This window comes from Silurus aristotelis, assembly GCF_946808225.1.
Source record: "Silurus aristotelis genome assembly, chromosome: 5".
NCBI classification, from domain to species: Eukaryota; Metazoa; Chordata; class Actinopteri; order Siluriformes; family Siluridae; genus Silurus; species Silurus aristotelis.
In genome coordinates, this window is record NC_139578.1 from 8,949,022 (window position 1) to 8,966,583 (window position 17,562).

At 39.5% G+C, this 17,562-nt stretch overlaps 1 protein-coding gene across 2 annotated transcripts in view; it reads right to left on the reverse strand.

Moving 5' to 3' along the window:
- yes1 (YES proto-oncogene 1, Src family tyrosine kinase) overlaps positions 1-16,178 on the reverse strand; it is a 31,618-nt gene extending 15,440 nt beyond the window's left edge. For both annotated transcript variants that reach the window (XR_014533689.1, XM_083541775.1), the window contains exons 1-2: positions 15,618-16,178; positions 135-425 (exon numbers count right to left, since the gene is read on the reverse strand). Coding sequence is in view for 1 of the 2 variants with exons in the window: in XM_083541775.1 (XP_083397901.1) it covers positions 135-417 (283 nt within the window). In the remaining variant the exon portion in view is untranslated. The remainder of the gene's footprint in view (positions 1-134; positions 426-15,617) is intronic.
- Positions 16,179-17,562: the final 1,384 nt, after the last annotated feature.

Consider the following 17,562-nt stretch of genomic DNA (forward strand, 5'->3'; position numbering starts at 1 on the left):
ATGACCAAAATCCTTCGAAGACCCATCCTTTATTCTAATCCTCATTCTAAAAGTCAGCAAATAAAGATGTTGAATTGATAACATCTTTTCATGCGATCGGATATTTATTGCGGAAGATCCCGATCGACACCCACCTGTGACACCACCAGGGAAGGGGTTGCTCACGGCCACTGTGGAGAAAGAAGAAGCAGCTCCTCCGAAAGGTGTGATGGTGGATGAGGAGCCACCAAATGGAGTGATGGTAGAGGCATGGCTGTTGTAGCTGCTGTTGGGACCCTTGAGGGCAGGTGATTGGCCCATCTGGGTGGGGTCTGGCCCGTAGTGGCCCATGTGGGAGGGAACAGGCGTAGGGTTAGGAGCATCTGGTCGGTACTTCAGCGATGGTCCTTTGTCTTCTTTACTCTTGACACAGCCCATTATAAAGCCTGTAGGGAGATAGTGAGAGGTTAAAGTACCAGGTCAAATCTGACTCATGTCCCCTGCTCTTTCAGAGTCTCATTTAACACCCAATACCTAAAAACACTTATGAGCTTGTTTTTAACCCCCCCGGTTCTCTTACTGGTTGCCGTCAGAGGAACATAAAGTCACAGTTTAACAGCCGGTCCATCAATTAAACTCTGACCCCTGTTCATGCTGACATCATGGTATGTAATGATTCTAGTGATAAGATCACAATTTATTGGGAGACACACCAGTAATCAGATATAATTCACTCATAGATTATTCCTCTAAACCAGGGGTCACTAACCTTTTTGAAAAAGAGCTACTTCTTGGGTACCGATTAATGTGAAGGGCTACCAGTTTGATACACAGTTCTGAAATGACAAATTTGCTCAATTTACCTTTAATTATATGCTGTTATTAATAATTAATGATATTCATCTATGTAAAGATACATCATATTGATGATTTTTCACAATAATTATCAACAATGATTTAACAAAGTAGGAAACATCAATATACAAAACTTTATTTCTATAAATCGCTGCAAGTATTTACATTTTCGAACTTTTCACTAGCCACTTACAATTTTTAACAAATCATGCACCAAGTTGCATCATGTTTGTACAGATTATCAATTACGTAACATACAAAAGTAAAATTGGAGACCAGCTAGCTAATCTATTATGAAACATTTTTTTTATACATATATATATATATATATATATATATATATATATATATATATATATATATATATATATATATATATATATATACATATATACATATATATATATACATATATATATATATATATATATATATATATATATTTTTTTTTTTTTTTTTTTTATTGTCATTTTTAAATTCACACCAATGCAAGTGTAATAAAAAAAAAAAACAATAGCAACAAATAAAATGATGCAGCTCACTGGTAAGTGGCGCTATGGTGAGCTATTTTTAGAGAAGGCCCGCGGGCGACTCATGTGGTCCTTTCAGGGGGCACCATGTTGGTGACCCCTGCTCTAAGGCCATGTCCAAAATGTTTTTTTTTTTTATTTAAGAAAACACATTTTTCTCTCTGTTTTGGCCTTCCGTGGAAACCTGGGAAACGAGTAAAAACAATAGCGTAGACGCAGAACGTTTTTTTGAGGTTATTCCAAAAATATTTTCCGATTAGTGTAGCGGTAAGTTTAAATAATTCTGCAATGGTTCTCTTCACCCTATTCTACTTGGTTTATAAATACAAAGAACAGTTTTAATGGCTGAAAAACACAATCAGCTGTTAACTAATTCACTTAGGATCTTTTAGATTAAGTGTTCAACTTTTAATTATGGCATATAAGAGTGGAAGAAGGTGCACACAGGTGGACTATGTTCTATGTAGGAGATGCAACTTGAAGGAGATTGGAGACAAAGGTGTTGGCGGGAGACAGTGTAGCTATACAGCATCGAATGGTGGTCTGTAGGATGGTTTTGGAGGTGAAGAAGAAGAGGAGGAGAGCGAGGACTGAAAGAAGAATAAGATGGTGGAAACTAAAGGAGGAAGACTGTAGTGAGAGATTCAGGGAAGAGGTCAGACAGGGGCTCGGTGGTGGTGAAGAGGTGCTGGATGATTGGGAAACTACTGTAGAAGTGATGAGGAAGACATCCAGGAAGGTAGTTGGTGTGACTTCTGGAAAGAGAAAGGAAGACAAAGACGTAAATGTGGAATGAGGAAGTGCAGGAGAAACAGGATTGGGTTTGGCAGAGAGATGAGAAATGTAGGCAGGAGTACAAGGAGATGCGGCAGCAAGTAAAGAGGAAAAGCAAAGGAAAAGGATGGGTTGGACAAATGCAGAGGAGGGACATGGGGTATATCAGTTGAAGAATGTTGAAAAGGGAGCCACCAGGAAGGAGGAAGATAAGGAAGACCAAAAAAGTAGGTTTATGGGTGTGGTGAAGGAGGACATGCAGGTGGTTGGTTTGAAAGAGGCAAATGTAGAGAACAGAGTAGTATGGAGAACGATGATTCGTTGTGGCGACCCCTAAGGGGAGTTGAAAAAAAAGAAAAAAAAAGAAAAAAAAAAAAAAAAAAAAAAAAAGGAGTTGTTCAAGTTTTACTCGTAATTGGGAATGTGTTATGAAAGAATCATGCAAAACCTTTTTTAGTTAACTAGACAAAGCAAGCACAAACCCTGCTTTAGCCTAGGTTCCAGGCTTTCCTAGTATCTGAACAAAAACCAAGGCGAAGAATAAACCGAATAAAAATAACTGCGGTGAAAGAAAATGGGGGGAAAGTAACGATTCAATGATCGCGATGACTTTGACCGCCTGCACGGTTAGATATGGTGGAGCAAGATTCACCAATCTAAATAACATGCTGCCCTGATTGAAAAAACTAACAACTTCTGGTGAACTCCTGTTTGAAGCAATGGTATAAATGATGAATAGTGAAATCACTAGAATTAATTACACCCACATCACAGCAGTGTGAATTGATGATTAAAAGAAGCTGGTGATATTTTGGTGCTGAAAGCAGACATGTTGGTGTGCAAGTGTGATTTCCCTATGTCTAAAAAGCCACTTGTTTTTGGCAGCTGATGTAACATGAATACGGAAATATATAATGGATGACAAAGCATATACCTAGTGGAAATATCTCCGAGGCTGAACATTGTACTGCTAGAAGCGGCTTTAATAAAAACGAGTGCGTGTTTGAAGCCTAAAAACAGCAATACACATGTGACTGACACGATCACGGCTTTTGGAGACATCTGACTGCCCAATTCAAAAGAAAAGAAATTAATAAAATCAATGGAATCACTGTACTTGGTGACAATCCCACCATTTGTGACCATGAACAGGACCTCTGAAACACTAGAATATAAATTAAAGGAGTTATGCAATCCAGATAACACCCATGCTGCTGCTTAGAGATTAGAATCAGACTGCCTGGGTGTTTAAAAAAATAAATAAATAAAAACACTTAATTGCTAAAAAAAAAAAAAGGCCACTCTAACATCACATTGTTGCAAGTCATGCAAACCTCCAACTAACACTGACTGACTGTGCTGTGAGATAAGAGAGAGACGTGTCTATTTTATTTATCCAACCACTATCAGGTGCACACTATAAAGCCAAAAAACAGCTGGATACATCAATAGCACGCATTCTGTTGAAGAGCCCATTACAGACTTTATCCCGCTTTACTGGTATGCCCCTCTTTATACTGACACTATAACCTCCATTCTTCAGAGAAGGATTGCCACTAGATTTCGGAAGCATCGCAATGGGAATTTGCCTCTTCATCCACCAGTTGGTGAGGTCAGCCAACACTTTCTTATAGGAAATAAATGCATCATGTACCACTGTTTGAATCATTGAACGTCGTGACACCAACTTGGAAAAGTAACAACATATGGGTGTGATGGTCAGGATAAGAGATGATAAAACTGGCGTCAGTAAAACGAAGTGTGGATCAACGACAGAGACATGACAGATCACTGCTTAGATGCATGAATGAGATAGATATGAGCGGGGGTGGGGGGGAGAACACAGAAAAGAGAAAGAGTGCATTGACGCAGTGAACAAATCCCCCCCCCATATGCCATATTTGTTGTACATTGGATTTGACAATTAGTCTTGCATTCCTTTAATAATAATATAATTAACAATATAATATTACAACCTCCACCATGAACCCATACACTAAACAAGTCCCAAAACACACCAGCTTCCATAAAGATTCAAAGGAAAACCTCGAACATGAAGTGTACTACAAACTTGAAGAGCCACGTGGTGATTGAAGTCAAGTGGCCTGACAGAATGAAACATCCTGTACGTCTGTAGGGCTCCTTGCCCCAAATCTCCTGACCACCTACTACTCTACACGTTTAATCCTCCTAGTCTGACAGGCTAATCCCTTACAGAACACGCTGTCCACCGATACAATCAGAGTTTTCCTTCAACAGTGAAAGCAGTGGTGACTCTAGACTGTACTACATCTTTGTAAACAAAACATGGTGATTCCTGATTAAATATAGAACATATGTTTCCTGATTCTGAATAGAGCCACTGGAACAACTTTGTAAGCATGAATATGAACACGGTTCTTATTTTAAAAAAATACCCACACTCAATGACTGATGCTTTGGTTTAAATCAAGTGCACAGACACTTGCAAATATAAAAGCAAATAAAGATATAAAACGCATGCAAAAAAAAAAAAAAAGACATCCAGATGCAAGCATTTAATCACAGAGGAGACATTTTATGACTGAGAAATTCTGAGGAACAGCGTGATGGGTTTCAACTAATCTTTTTTTTAGAAAGCTTTGGATCAGATTCAGTTGTGAGCTATTACTGTGCACTGATCAGGCATCATCACAATTCGGCCCTCGTCAAACTCGCTCAAATCCTTAACCTTGCCCAGTTTTCTTCGTGTTTGCTTCGAACACGTCAACTTTGAAGACAAAATGTTCACTTGCTGCCTAATATCTCCCACCCACTAACAGATGCCATGTTAAAGAGATAAATCAGTGTTATTCACTTCACCGCTGATAATGTTATAATGTCAATGTTATGCCTGATCTGCAATAAAAGATACACCGATAGTTTAAAGCTTAATAGTAAAGTTCTTGCTCCATCTTGAAGCATTTTGTTCCTGACCTTTTCAGGCTGATGTTACTTATCTGTGACACAAATCTTTTTCAGCTCGATTTCTCTAGATTTTTAATGTTAAGTGTTTGATCTCGGGTAAACTCGTTTTTGTTGCCGTTTGAATTCAGGAGACGACAGAAAGTGTGCGTTTGCACTACATTAAAACTGAAGCTTTTGGCCAAATTGTACTTCACGCCTGTAAATATTTATTTTGATCACAATACCATTTTAATTTAAATTCCATGTGCATTCTTTACATTTTATGGGATTTAGGAGACGCCCTTCTACAGAGCGACTTACAATTCTCTCATTTACAAGCGGTTAATGGTTAAGGGCCTTGCTCAAGGGCCTAGCATTGGCATTTCAGTGGTGCTGGAATTTAAACAAACTTATAAACCATGTGAAAATCCGTATCTTTTCCTTGCGTCTGAAAATAATCAGTTAGTAAAATAAAGTGTCTGATCACACACAGTGACAAACCACTAACTGTAACAAGCCTACCATGTGGCCAGGCTCTGCTGTTTACACAAGGCTTCCTAGCCCATTTTTTATTCAACAGAACGGCTCTGTACTTATAAGGCACAAGGAGTAACACCACGTGACGCATCATGACTGGTACACTCCTTTTTAACACGGCCCTGAGGCTAAAATCTGGTCTATCAAGCTGGAAAGGAGGCACAATACACATAGAATGCTAAAAACCCTGCTTCTATCCATATGCCCTCCAACAACACAGGACAAATTAAACTGAGCAGAAAATAATCCCTATAGATATATTCAGTGGTTGGGCTTTGGGTAGTTGCCACAAGGATTAAATATCAAACCGTTTTTTTCATTCATTTCTATAATAATTGTATCATACATGTAGGCGTTTCTTTCTTGAATAGGATTCAATTATTTACAGCTCCATGAATTCCGCTTTGAATGTAACAAACTATTGGGTTTGGGAATGAAACGGTTTAAACCCACTCCTTTTTCAAGCAATATAAAAAAAAAAAATGGATTTCAGAAATATTGGAACATGTGTCTGTCAGGTGTTTCTTGCTGCCTGGGTGACTCCTGTTAAGATGAATAGCTCTGAATGACTATTTTTGGTTTGCCCTTGGCTTCATCTGTAAAGGCTGCACTGGTTGTTTAAAAAAACCCACATGAAGACCAGAGAGCAGTCAATGGAAGAAAAGCAGGCCAAGCGAAGAAATACAGATTAGAATACAAAAAATGTATTTATTATTCGCAATTCCGACTTCTTTTTTCTCACAATTCTCACTTTATTTTAGCCAATCGGGCAGCGTCACCCCCTCTGTAGTGCCAGAAAGCTTTACACATCGGAAATGAAATCGGCTACAATCGATAGAATCGCAAGGTATCATACTAAACCTACGATCCCTGGAGAGAACTCTGTCTAACAATCAGCTCTGGAGGAGACGGAACAAGCAGAGGAGCCTCGTTCAAACACCAACGGCTTCAAACTTCAGTCCCACAACATGGTTACTGGTCGATGTACCCGACATGTTGGATGTTTATGAGAAATAAAGTGGGAATTGCGAGAAAAAAGTCAGAATTAGGCAAACTTTTTTTTTTTTCATGGCGGCAACGGGGGTCCGTACGACCAGACTTTCTCTAAAAAGAAAGCGAATTACTTGTTCTTGTTCTTAGTTGTTTTAAGAGACCCGTCTTTACTCTTGAAAAAGTAGTTCTTATCCAATTACACGATGGAATAATTGGTAGAATATTCGATTGCTAAAATAATCGATAGCCTATTGTAAACAGAAAAGTCGATGTCAGGCCTGCCATAATTACAACTCTGTTGCAGGAACTTAACTACTGTAATTTCTGGACTATTAAGAGCACCCAGATATAAGCCACACCCACTGAATTTTACAAAGATTTTTATTTTGAACATAAATAAGCCGTACCTGTCTATAAGCCGCAGGTGTCTACATTGAAACTAATGAACTTTACACAGGCTTTAACGAAAGACAGTGTCTGTAACACGGCTTGTATCTAAACAGCAGCCTACCAAGAAAGTCATTGTTCACTGTCTTCTTGCCTCCTTCCTTTCACAACAATTTCTCTCAGGAGTTTTTCTTTTGGCATCGTCGTACGTTTACACAGGAGAAGTGTGTTTTTTCATGCCCGGTTGTTTTCAGCGTGACGAATGATTCGCATTTCCTGTTGACAGTCCGAGTGAGAGGCAGGTCAAGCGTCAGAGGAGCATCATCCATATTTATGATGTGGTGCGGCCCGATTCAGTGTGAGCGCATCTGATTTAATATGAAGAGTTTCATTGGTTCACCTGAACCCGTTCGGCAATTTGATTGGTCTAATGTTATGGGGCTCAGTTTTTTGGCTTGAAGTTTGTGAAACCGGGAAAAAACCCGCAAAAATCCATAAAGTAGCCCGTTCGTTTTTTAAGCCGCGGGGTTCAAAGCGTGGGGAAAAAGTAGCGGCGTATGGTCCCGAAAATACGGAATATGACAAGAAAGAGCCACAATGAAAAAAAACGCTTTATATTTAATGGAGTTTGTCGAGTCTTTAAAAAGTGCAAGTGTGTGATCTGAATGAATTGATGAGGTGTCAGTTTTATTTGCCAATGCAAGTAAAATAGGCCCAGGTGCACTGTTTTGGAATATGGAAGGATATATATATATATATATATATATATATATATATATATATATATATATATATATATATAAAAACCTTTATACTAAAAAGAATACTTGAATAGTATAAACTTAAGCCCTATCTGGACAGGATTAGAGTTACATGTGGTCCTGGGGTTATTTCCTATTTCACAGGCGCGCCACTGTGACCATTTCTGTTCCAACAGGCCACATTCGCCTGAATTTTTACCAAACCCGTGCTGTCTGGATTGCATGTGTCTAAAAATGACCCTCCTGAAAAGACTGGATGCTTCGTGTATGTTCCATGATTGATTGTATATCTATATTGTTTCATACCTTGGGATGCCCCAATGTGAACTAAGAATCTCGCACTCTGGCTTGGATACAATAACGTAAAAGGAGACCGATCCTATATCGGTGTGCAGCAAGCGTTCAGATTTGTAGAAAACCTAACCAACCAGAAACTCAATCTCCCCAAGGTCAATTTATTGCTGTCGGTATGCTCTTATAGCTGAAGAGAAGCAGAAAAAAAAAAACGTATTACAGGCTTCCTCCGGATAAACTAATCCCATTTGAATAAGGTTACAGTTTTACAGTTTTACTGTTCTATTATTTTGTTTCAGAAATGGCTCAAACCAGAATATGATCTATCTGGTGCTGTTAACATCTAATGAGTATTACAAGAGCAGCAAATTTATAACAAGTCTAGCACTAAGAGGCTGCGATATACAGTCAACCCCCGATAATTTGCAGCTCGGAAAATCTGAGGGGTTCTCGTTTGGAACCTAACTAACAGCAAGATTGCTGATTATCTTAAAATTCATGGGAATGCGCAGCGAGACCGAATGTTCAGGAATGATGGGAATAACATTTTAAACTCTGTTTTCACTAACAAATTTAATAAAAAAAATTTTTTTGCACATTAGCATATTTAAGTGAAAACGTCTAGATGAATTCACTAAGGTACCATAGTGGCTGTTTCCAAAATTCGCCAATTTGGAAAGAATTTTTTATGAAATTTGTCTAAGAAGGTAACACCCACAAGTTCCGGGGGACCCACTGTATGTTAAAACCAGATTGCAATATTTTAAGGGATTTAAAAATTTGGTTTACCTTTGTTATATATATAAAAAAAAAAAAGAATAAATAAATAAACAAATAAAAAAGTCACTATTTTCCGTTATACTTCAAAACAGAACAAAGATTCAGATGCATCAACAACTATTATCAAATGAACAGGACGACAAATGTCTGATCATGAAAAGGAACTGTACCGGTACATGGACGATACGATAATGGTGTAAAAGAGAGCAATGTATAATCTCATCAACACGCTTACTACCACGCTCTTGCGGAATTGTTTGGGAACGCTCGGTCCTGTGAACTCTGATCTCCGAAGTGGAAGATTTGTTGCTTTTTTTGTTTTTGATTCTATTAAGCCCTCATTTTAACAACAAACAAATCAATCTATAAGACACTGAGAACGGAGGCATAAATAGTACAAGTTGTCCACAGGGGTTGGAGTCTTACAGTCAACTTGCAGTAAACCCTTAGGTCTGATACATAAGGACATATCCGATCTGGGTATGACGTGTATCCGAGCTGGCGTATGACTGCGCACTGGGAGTTACTATTACAGTAATGTCCGGTTGACTCGAAGCAGATATGTGACTAAATAACAAAAGAATAATGAAAATTATATTCTTTACAGCATTCCCATGCATTTCCTGATAAAGCCTCAATTCCATGAAGCAGGTTGTTAATGTCAGTAATTTCCTCTCTACCCTATAATCTAATACTTCACTACTGTTTAGGCACTTTAGTAGCGTAGTAAATAATCTGCACCCGGCATAATATCACCAACAACTAGCCTGAGACCTAGAGAAATAATGCACAAAACATTTCATCCATTCCTCGGGGGGTCATTACTATAATATCAAGATGCTAGTTTAATCGAAAAACCTTAATAAAAACATAAGTGAAGCCCAACAAATGTGAAGCAACATTAAATAAAACCGAATGAGGTAACGGAGGAAAACTTTACGTGCTTCCTGTAGTCAGTGTAAGAGGAGATCAGTTACTCATTACCGAGCTCTATATACTGAGTCATAGTGGGTAGCTTCAGATCACTCTGACGCATATCACAGATAATAAACCCCTGGTGAAAAGGAACAAAAAGGAAGTAATGAAGTTTAAAAATGAAAATGGACTTCGAATTCCAATAGTCTACGTTTTTATACTCCAAGTTACAATAATGTAATTAGCAACCGAAAGTACGGTTTTCACAATTTACCTCAACCTACATAACTACCCGTGAGTGCACTTGAGGTGTGGCAAACTGATTATTGAAAATGATGCTACACAACAGTCAGACCATATTATAGCAGTATTGTTATAATAGAGTTAATCAGACGAACAACTGTTTAACGCGACGCGTTAAACAAAATGTACATCTGCGGTGGCAACGTTGCCAACAAGAAAATACTAGCGAACAAATAAAATAAAAAAATCTGGATACTTCATCCACTAAACCAGCTCTTCAACATGTATACTACTGATACATACAGTTGATTAGAAGCTACAGGAAGCAATATCTGAAGCAAAAGCCTAAAAAGTGCAGTTTTCAGGTGGCTCCTGTCCAAATGTACAGAAAGATAAAATAAAAAAAATAAAAAAAGGATGAATTCTGCTGCCGAGATCATGAGCTGCATAATCAATAAGGTTTAATGAACCCATTCCAAAAGAAGTAATTCAAACCCAAGCCATAAATCTACCCCCATCTGGCTTGATCATTAGGCTTGTATGTTTCGGATCGTGAGCAGATCCTTTCTTTCTCCACACTTTCCAACCTTCCATCACTTTGGAAGGTTCCAGACTTTGTGTGGTGCATCGCTTTATGCATCTGTGAATTCTAATTTGGGTTTTCTGATTTTCACTGGTCATGACTGGTACCTTCATTCCTTGCTGCTACAAAACCTTTGGAAGGGACTGATTTCATGGTCTTACCTTTGAGTAAACCCGTGTACAAGTTTACTGTTCAAGGTAACTGGTGATGCTCTGCGAACACGTGACACGGAGCTGTGATCTTGACAATGGAGGGAAATAAACTGACTGCATGTCCCCAAGAGACAAATTCTGAACTATATATAGAGAATAAGTGACTTTTTTACTTTGCTAGCATGAACATTCATTTAAGACATGCTTAAAAGCATAGGAGGGTTTGAAGGATTCAATTATTTCTTGTTAAAAATAAAATACATGAGTAACGAGATGATCAGGTGGCCATAGACTAAAACCAGTGAGCAACCGATCCTTTGTAGATCAGAGAATATTTTAGCGTTACTCAGCTCAGAAGACGTTTAGCAAAATAAACTCTTTTCGAATAAATTCGCTTTTGGCGAATGAGAGGCGTGTAATTTTTCTATTTTTAACTCGAATACATCAGGTGAAAGCCATGTAAAGGACCAGCCAGCAAAGAAGAGGCTGTATGACATGATTCCTTGACAGCACACAGCATGAGCCAGTTATCTAGCTTTAACCAAAACATTTGGTCCCAAGCTCAAATTAAAGACAAAACTATACAAATCATTAGCATCTAAAGTGACATATAAAACAATGTTATTGTGTAAACCTCATACAGCTGAATCGTACAAAAAGGTCCAGACTCATGCAGCAAATGACACGACATGTACCTTAATTCTAGGGCTGAAACGATTGAATGAATCAAAGCGAATTCTGTTTTGACGACGCACCGAGTACTGTGTTTCCCCACAGACTATTATTACTGACGCACCACCTGCTAAACTCTGGACAGGTAAACACAAGGTGCTGCAGAATGGGGGGAAAAAAAAGGAAGAACGGAGAAAAAAACGCGAGGGCTGTGGAAAAGATTCAGCAATTTTAGCAAACAAAAAAGGGAATTGCTCTAAAAAAGGACACAAATTACTTATTCATATTAGGGGACCCTCGTTTTCTCCTGTATATTTAGTACAGATCAGCACGCTACTTCATCAGATTACTCAATTAATCGATGGAATAATCGCTTTTTACAATAGACATCATCTCAGAGCAGCTCTACAGAGATAAGGTCGTATAAAGGAATGTGTACGTTTATTGCCTAGGAGTTTGTTCCTTCGAATTGTTTATCCTGTCCTGTAACTGTCACAAGGGGAAAAAACTCAGACCTACAACAGAATGTGCAAATAAACCGTGTGAAAGCATTCAAGCCGGGCCTGCCTTATCAGTGATGTCAGTAAATAATGGCACTCCCATTCAGGGAGTGTCAAAAACCGTGTTCCACTCCTCACTTCATGTGCGCACTTACAACGTAACCTGGAAAAACGTCAAAAAAAAAAAAAAAAAAAAAGTAAAGCTGCTTAACGCTGCAGGAGTGAACAGAGAGGGTTCTCGAGTCCAACACATGGCCGAGAGAAAGCTTAAACCGTGTATGCAAATACACACACACACGCATACACACACACACGCACGCACACACAGTGGATACCACAAGAAAGCACTTTCCCCGTGCTGGTAATAGAACACAAAGCAAAAAGATTAAGGTTCAGAAGCCACAGGCAATGCCTTACTCAGTACACTCAGCATGAGTGTGTGAACAAGTACAGACAAGAACCCAGGAATCAGATAATGATTTAGGATGCTTTCACACTTGGCCTCACGTTTTTCTCAACTGCAGGGCATGCTTTAGATGTAATCCTGTGAGATGCAGTGTCTTAAAAGAAGCTTTGGCTGCATGTTCAAGATTAAAAAAAGAATTTCAATAAAGAGCCAAGCGTATTAAACAAAATCTGGGGTTTACGCGAGAGTTTTTTCGTGATGCGATGTAGCCTAGTGCTTGACGCATAGCTGTGAACCCAAAAACTAAAAAAGCTACTGGTTCCAACACTTCCTCATTGCACAAGTTACATTCATCTTTATAGCTTATCTAGACAGGACCAGGTCTAGGGCTGTGCGTCGGCAAGAATTCGCCATATGAGATTTTGCGATACATTGCGGTACTCAGGATTTGAATGCCATTTTAACATATTCCCGCCAGAAAAAAAACGATCCGCACATAAACAAGACGTACTGCTATCGGAAGCTCAAATCAAATCGTATTGGTCATGAATACGACATGCAGTGAAATGCGTTTTACAACTGCCTGGCATTTAAGCATAAAAAGAGGTAGAGAATTAAGTATAAAAATAAAACCAAAAAAATTTTTTTAAAAAAGGGTAGATGAATAAGTTTTTTTTCAGCTACACCTATAATCGTTTTTACAGCACCCCCAAGAATATTACGGCTAAAAATAGTGGCGTGCCCTTATCCTATACTATGGTCACTGTTCAAGTTTGGAGACAAGAAAACTTCTATCCATCCAGGGGTCGGGATTAAAAACTTAAAACGAAACAACTACCTACACCTGTAGCTAAACATAGAGGAGTCCATGAGGCTGTAAACCATTATCTGGGTGAAAATCACATAATATTTAGACCCAAAATAGCGTATGCTGCTTTCATTTCACTTTTCGCTGTTAAAAAAAAAAAAAAAAACCAAAGCCAACGTGGTTAGATTTTTACTTTGAAGCTGGACACCACAACACAGGCCTCCAATATACATCATGCTATTATGTAATCTAAGCCATAGTCTTAATCTCTTTAATACTGCTGCCAGCCACATGTGCTCTGTAGACAGTCACTCAGTTTTTAATCCCGAACCAGCTTTGCGTGCGAGTTTAAAGACCCTTCGAGACTGCAGATTTACTGTCACTCTGGTATTACAGCTGTTCTGCGCTTCTGAAAACCGAGACCCTGTATAACAAACGGAATCCTTCGTTTCACGGCACTCATCCGGCTATAAATATCGTTTGCATTTCGATCGGATGGCCAGCGCCGACGGAGGAGCGGCTTCGAAAACGCCTGCGTTTGTAAATGGAAAGACAGGACGCGAACGCAAGGCTTTCGCACGTAACCCCGTGAATTAAGCTGCCGTTCTCGCAGCGCTGCAGAATCGCCGTGGCATCCTGCCCCTACTGCCAATCAGAGCCAAAGAAAGTGGTAGGGGGACTTCCTTCCGAGTTCATTCAGACCACAAAAGCCACCTGCTGTGCCTGTCAAAAGCTAGAGAGATGGGGGAGAAGGAGGAACACGAGACGGAAGATGAGAAAAAGTTTTTATATATAAATAAATAAATAAATAAAAATAAATAAATAAATAAATAAAAAAGAAGAAGAAGAAGAAGGGAACCATAACATTTCTATAGTAAACATCAATATAGTAAAGCATTATAGTAAAGCACACTTGACAACAACATCTCAATCTCTGGTACACTAGATTACAAACTTCAGCCTACAACTCTTGAGAGGATTTTTTTTTTTTTAAAGCACAAAACAAACCTGGAACAAAGTGCTAGTTTAAGTGTCTCAGTGCCAGAACAGAGGAGAGCCATGAAGTATACCTACCTCTTATCCTGAGTAAAGGTGGTACCAGTCATGTTAAACGAAACTCTGTGTACAATTTGAAGCTCTTATCATTCTTGCTGATTAAAGCCCAACTCTAATCACCATTAATCTGATTTATTGTATAGTACAGGCTTGTACAGGCTTTCATACTCCAAATTATAGATACAATGCTCATCCATTCTTGGAAAAGCTTTTTGTTTGAGATGATAATGAGATGATAGTGAGATGATTCAACCACCACTAAGCCTCCAGTCCTTAATAAATTAAGCACTTGCTTGTATCTTATCAGATTCAAAGTGAATTCAATTTTACCTGTGCAGTGCTTGTTAACAACGATTCTAAAACCAACCCTGCATCTTAGTCCAGTGGTGTCCAATCCACTTTTTCACAAAGGGGCAGGCGTGGGTGCAGGTTTTCATTCCAACCAAGCAAGTCCATTTTCAATGATTCCCCCTATACTGCCCACTTGTACATACAAATGTTGTTTGTATGTCTCTCTCTGTGCACTGAAACTTGTCACCAAATCTAATTCCTCATAGGTGCAAACGCTTGGCAACAATGCTCTTCTGATGAAGTTAGAATGTAAACGTTCAGGGCCTAGAAGTTTGGTCCTTATAAGATTATCCCTAATGGGATGGTAAGCCGGTACGAAGAAGCAACCTTGAGATGAATCAGACTCAAATGTAAACGCAGTCTCATCTGGGTGCCACCGAATGGCCATTCATTAGAGTTTTTTCATCGTTGATGTGTACTGTTGAGTGTTTTTTTTCTTTCTAATCCAGTGAATAAAAATGGAGTTAAACTGAATCTGTTAGAGTTGCAGAGAATTGGGAGGACAGTCTTCCAGTGTACTGCTTGTCTAACAACAGAAACAAAGTATCCTGCTGTAAGGTTGTACTCCTGGAGTCTTCCTGTTTAACAGGCGGACAAAGCATTTAATGTTTTGTGTGTGTGTGGGGGGAATGTATGAAATCTCTGGCATTGAGCAACATTACTGATACAAATCTGGACCTGAGGGGTGAATCTTGAGGAAACCCTCTTGGGAAATGGGCCAGGCCTGAAAATGACATGAGGTTTTTAAACCTGAGAAAGGCTCTAAAATAAAAGTGGAGTGTTGTCCCAGGCCTTGTGGTTTACTAGGCCACGGAAATGAAAAAACAAAAAATAGAAAATAAAAACTGAGAAAGAAAGAAAGAATGAAAATATGAGAAAGCCACGTTTCATTCCAGATAGCTGACCGCCGTGTGCCTCAACTAATTTCTTCCCCCTCTCTCCAAGCACTTTCGACACACCGTGGAACATGTAATCACAAAATATTACTAATTTATCAAATCTATAAAAATAAAAAAAAATTAAAAAAAGAGTATTAACTCGTAAAAAAAATAAACACATAAAAACAGGGAAAACCCAAAAACATTAATAGCCCAATCCAATTTCCAGTCTTCTTACCTTCACGCAAACGTGTCTTCCTTTATTTTCATACGTCTCCAACGACTTCCACACACTCGGGACACTCAGGATATGGAGGGGAGGGGAAAAAACAGGGAAAAAGTGCAACTTGCTTTGCTAGACAATTAAAATCCCAGCCAGGCGCCGTGTCTCTCCCATGCTTCACATAATAATCAACCCCAAACTGGCTGTTATTGTTCCTGCTTATGGGATCCGTTATATAAATCCGGTCGCGTCACCAACACAAGAGGAGAAATGGAGACCAAACAGAGATAGAGAGGGGGGAAAAAACCTTTAAACCGGAACCGGTAGAGATCGCATGGCTACGCGAGGATGACAAAAAGGCAGACTGATGAACTGGGAGCTCTTCCCACAACCCGGACGCCTCTTTTTTCTTTTTCCCTTTTCCTTTTTTTCTCCCACTTGCCCGCTTGAATCAACTTGCACCGATGGCTGAGAGCCAAACCGCTCCCTGTCCCCTTGCAGGAGTGTGCTACTTCGCCTGTGAAATAATGGCTTCTAGCACGCACGCTAGCGCACTTTATATTCTTTATGATGGAATTTGGGACCGAGCCAGTACATCCAAACAATATGGCCGCCTCGGGAATCTCTTCCGGGGAGTGTGTGTGTGGGTGGGAGTGTGTGTGTGGGTGGGTGTGTGGGTGGGTGTGTGAGAGAGAGATAGAATTTGTCAGCAAAAATTGTACAAGCGCTAATATAGGAATTTTTTGTCGCTTTATTCAAACGAAGAGTATTTTAATAAAATACCAGTAAATTGTTGAATTAGGCTTTTGTCGCCCCCTGGCTGTGGGTCCTATTTAATGAAATAGCTTTTTCCTGGTTTGAAATATCTTTTAAACACAGAGCGACATTTGTGTTTACACACTGTTCAACATGGCACCTCAAATTACTGTTCATGGATACATCCTTCATAAGAGAAAAAAAATAATGCTATATTCAATAATCGCACGCATTATGCAATGTACATAATTGCGCATTTTGTGTCTGCTGAAGAACCAAATGTGATACCACCACCACCATGCTTCACAGTGGCATGGTTTTTGTATTTCATAGTGTGATGAGCATTTTTGGTTTTCCACCAAATGTAGTGCTTTGTGCTACATTTTTAGACTTTTTTTTGCGTGCATTTATTGTTTTTTTCTCACCATTCTTTCTATAGAACAACTTTACCATATCTTCTTCTTCTTCTTCTTTCGGCTGCTCCCATTAGGGGTCGCCACAGCGGATCATCCGTCTCCATACCACCCTGTACTCTATATCTGCCTCTTTTACACCAACTACCTGCATGTCTTCCCTCACCACATCCATGAACCTCCTCCTTGGCCTTCCTCTTTTCCTCCTACCTGGTGGCTCCATCTTCAGCATTTTTCTACCAATATAATTCATGTCCCTTCTCTGCACATGTCCAAACCATCTCAATCTCGCCTCCCTCACCTTGTCACCAAAACATCCTACATGTGCTGTCCCTCTAATAAACTCATTTCTAATCTTGTCCATCCTCGTCACTCCCAACGAAAACCTCAACATCTTCAGCTCTGCTACCTCCAGCTCCACCTCCTGTCTTTTACTCAATGCCACTGTCTCTAATCCATACAACATCGCAGGTCTCACCACAGTCCTATAAACGTTCCCTTTCATTCTTGCAGATACTCTTCTATCACAAATCACTCCTGTCACTCTTCTCCACCCACTCCACCCTGCCTGCACTCTTTTCTTTACTTCCCTAACACACTCTCCATTACTTTGCACTGTTGACCCCAGGTACCTGAACTCCTCCACCTTCTCCACCTCTTCTCCCTGCAACCGCATCACTCCACTGCCCTCCCTCTCATTCACACACATGTACTCTGTCTTACTCCTACTGACTTTCATTCCCCTTCTCTCCAGCGCATATCTCCACCTCTCCAGGCTCTTCTCAACCTGC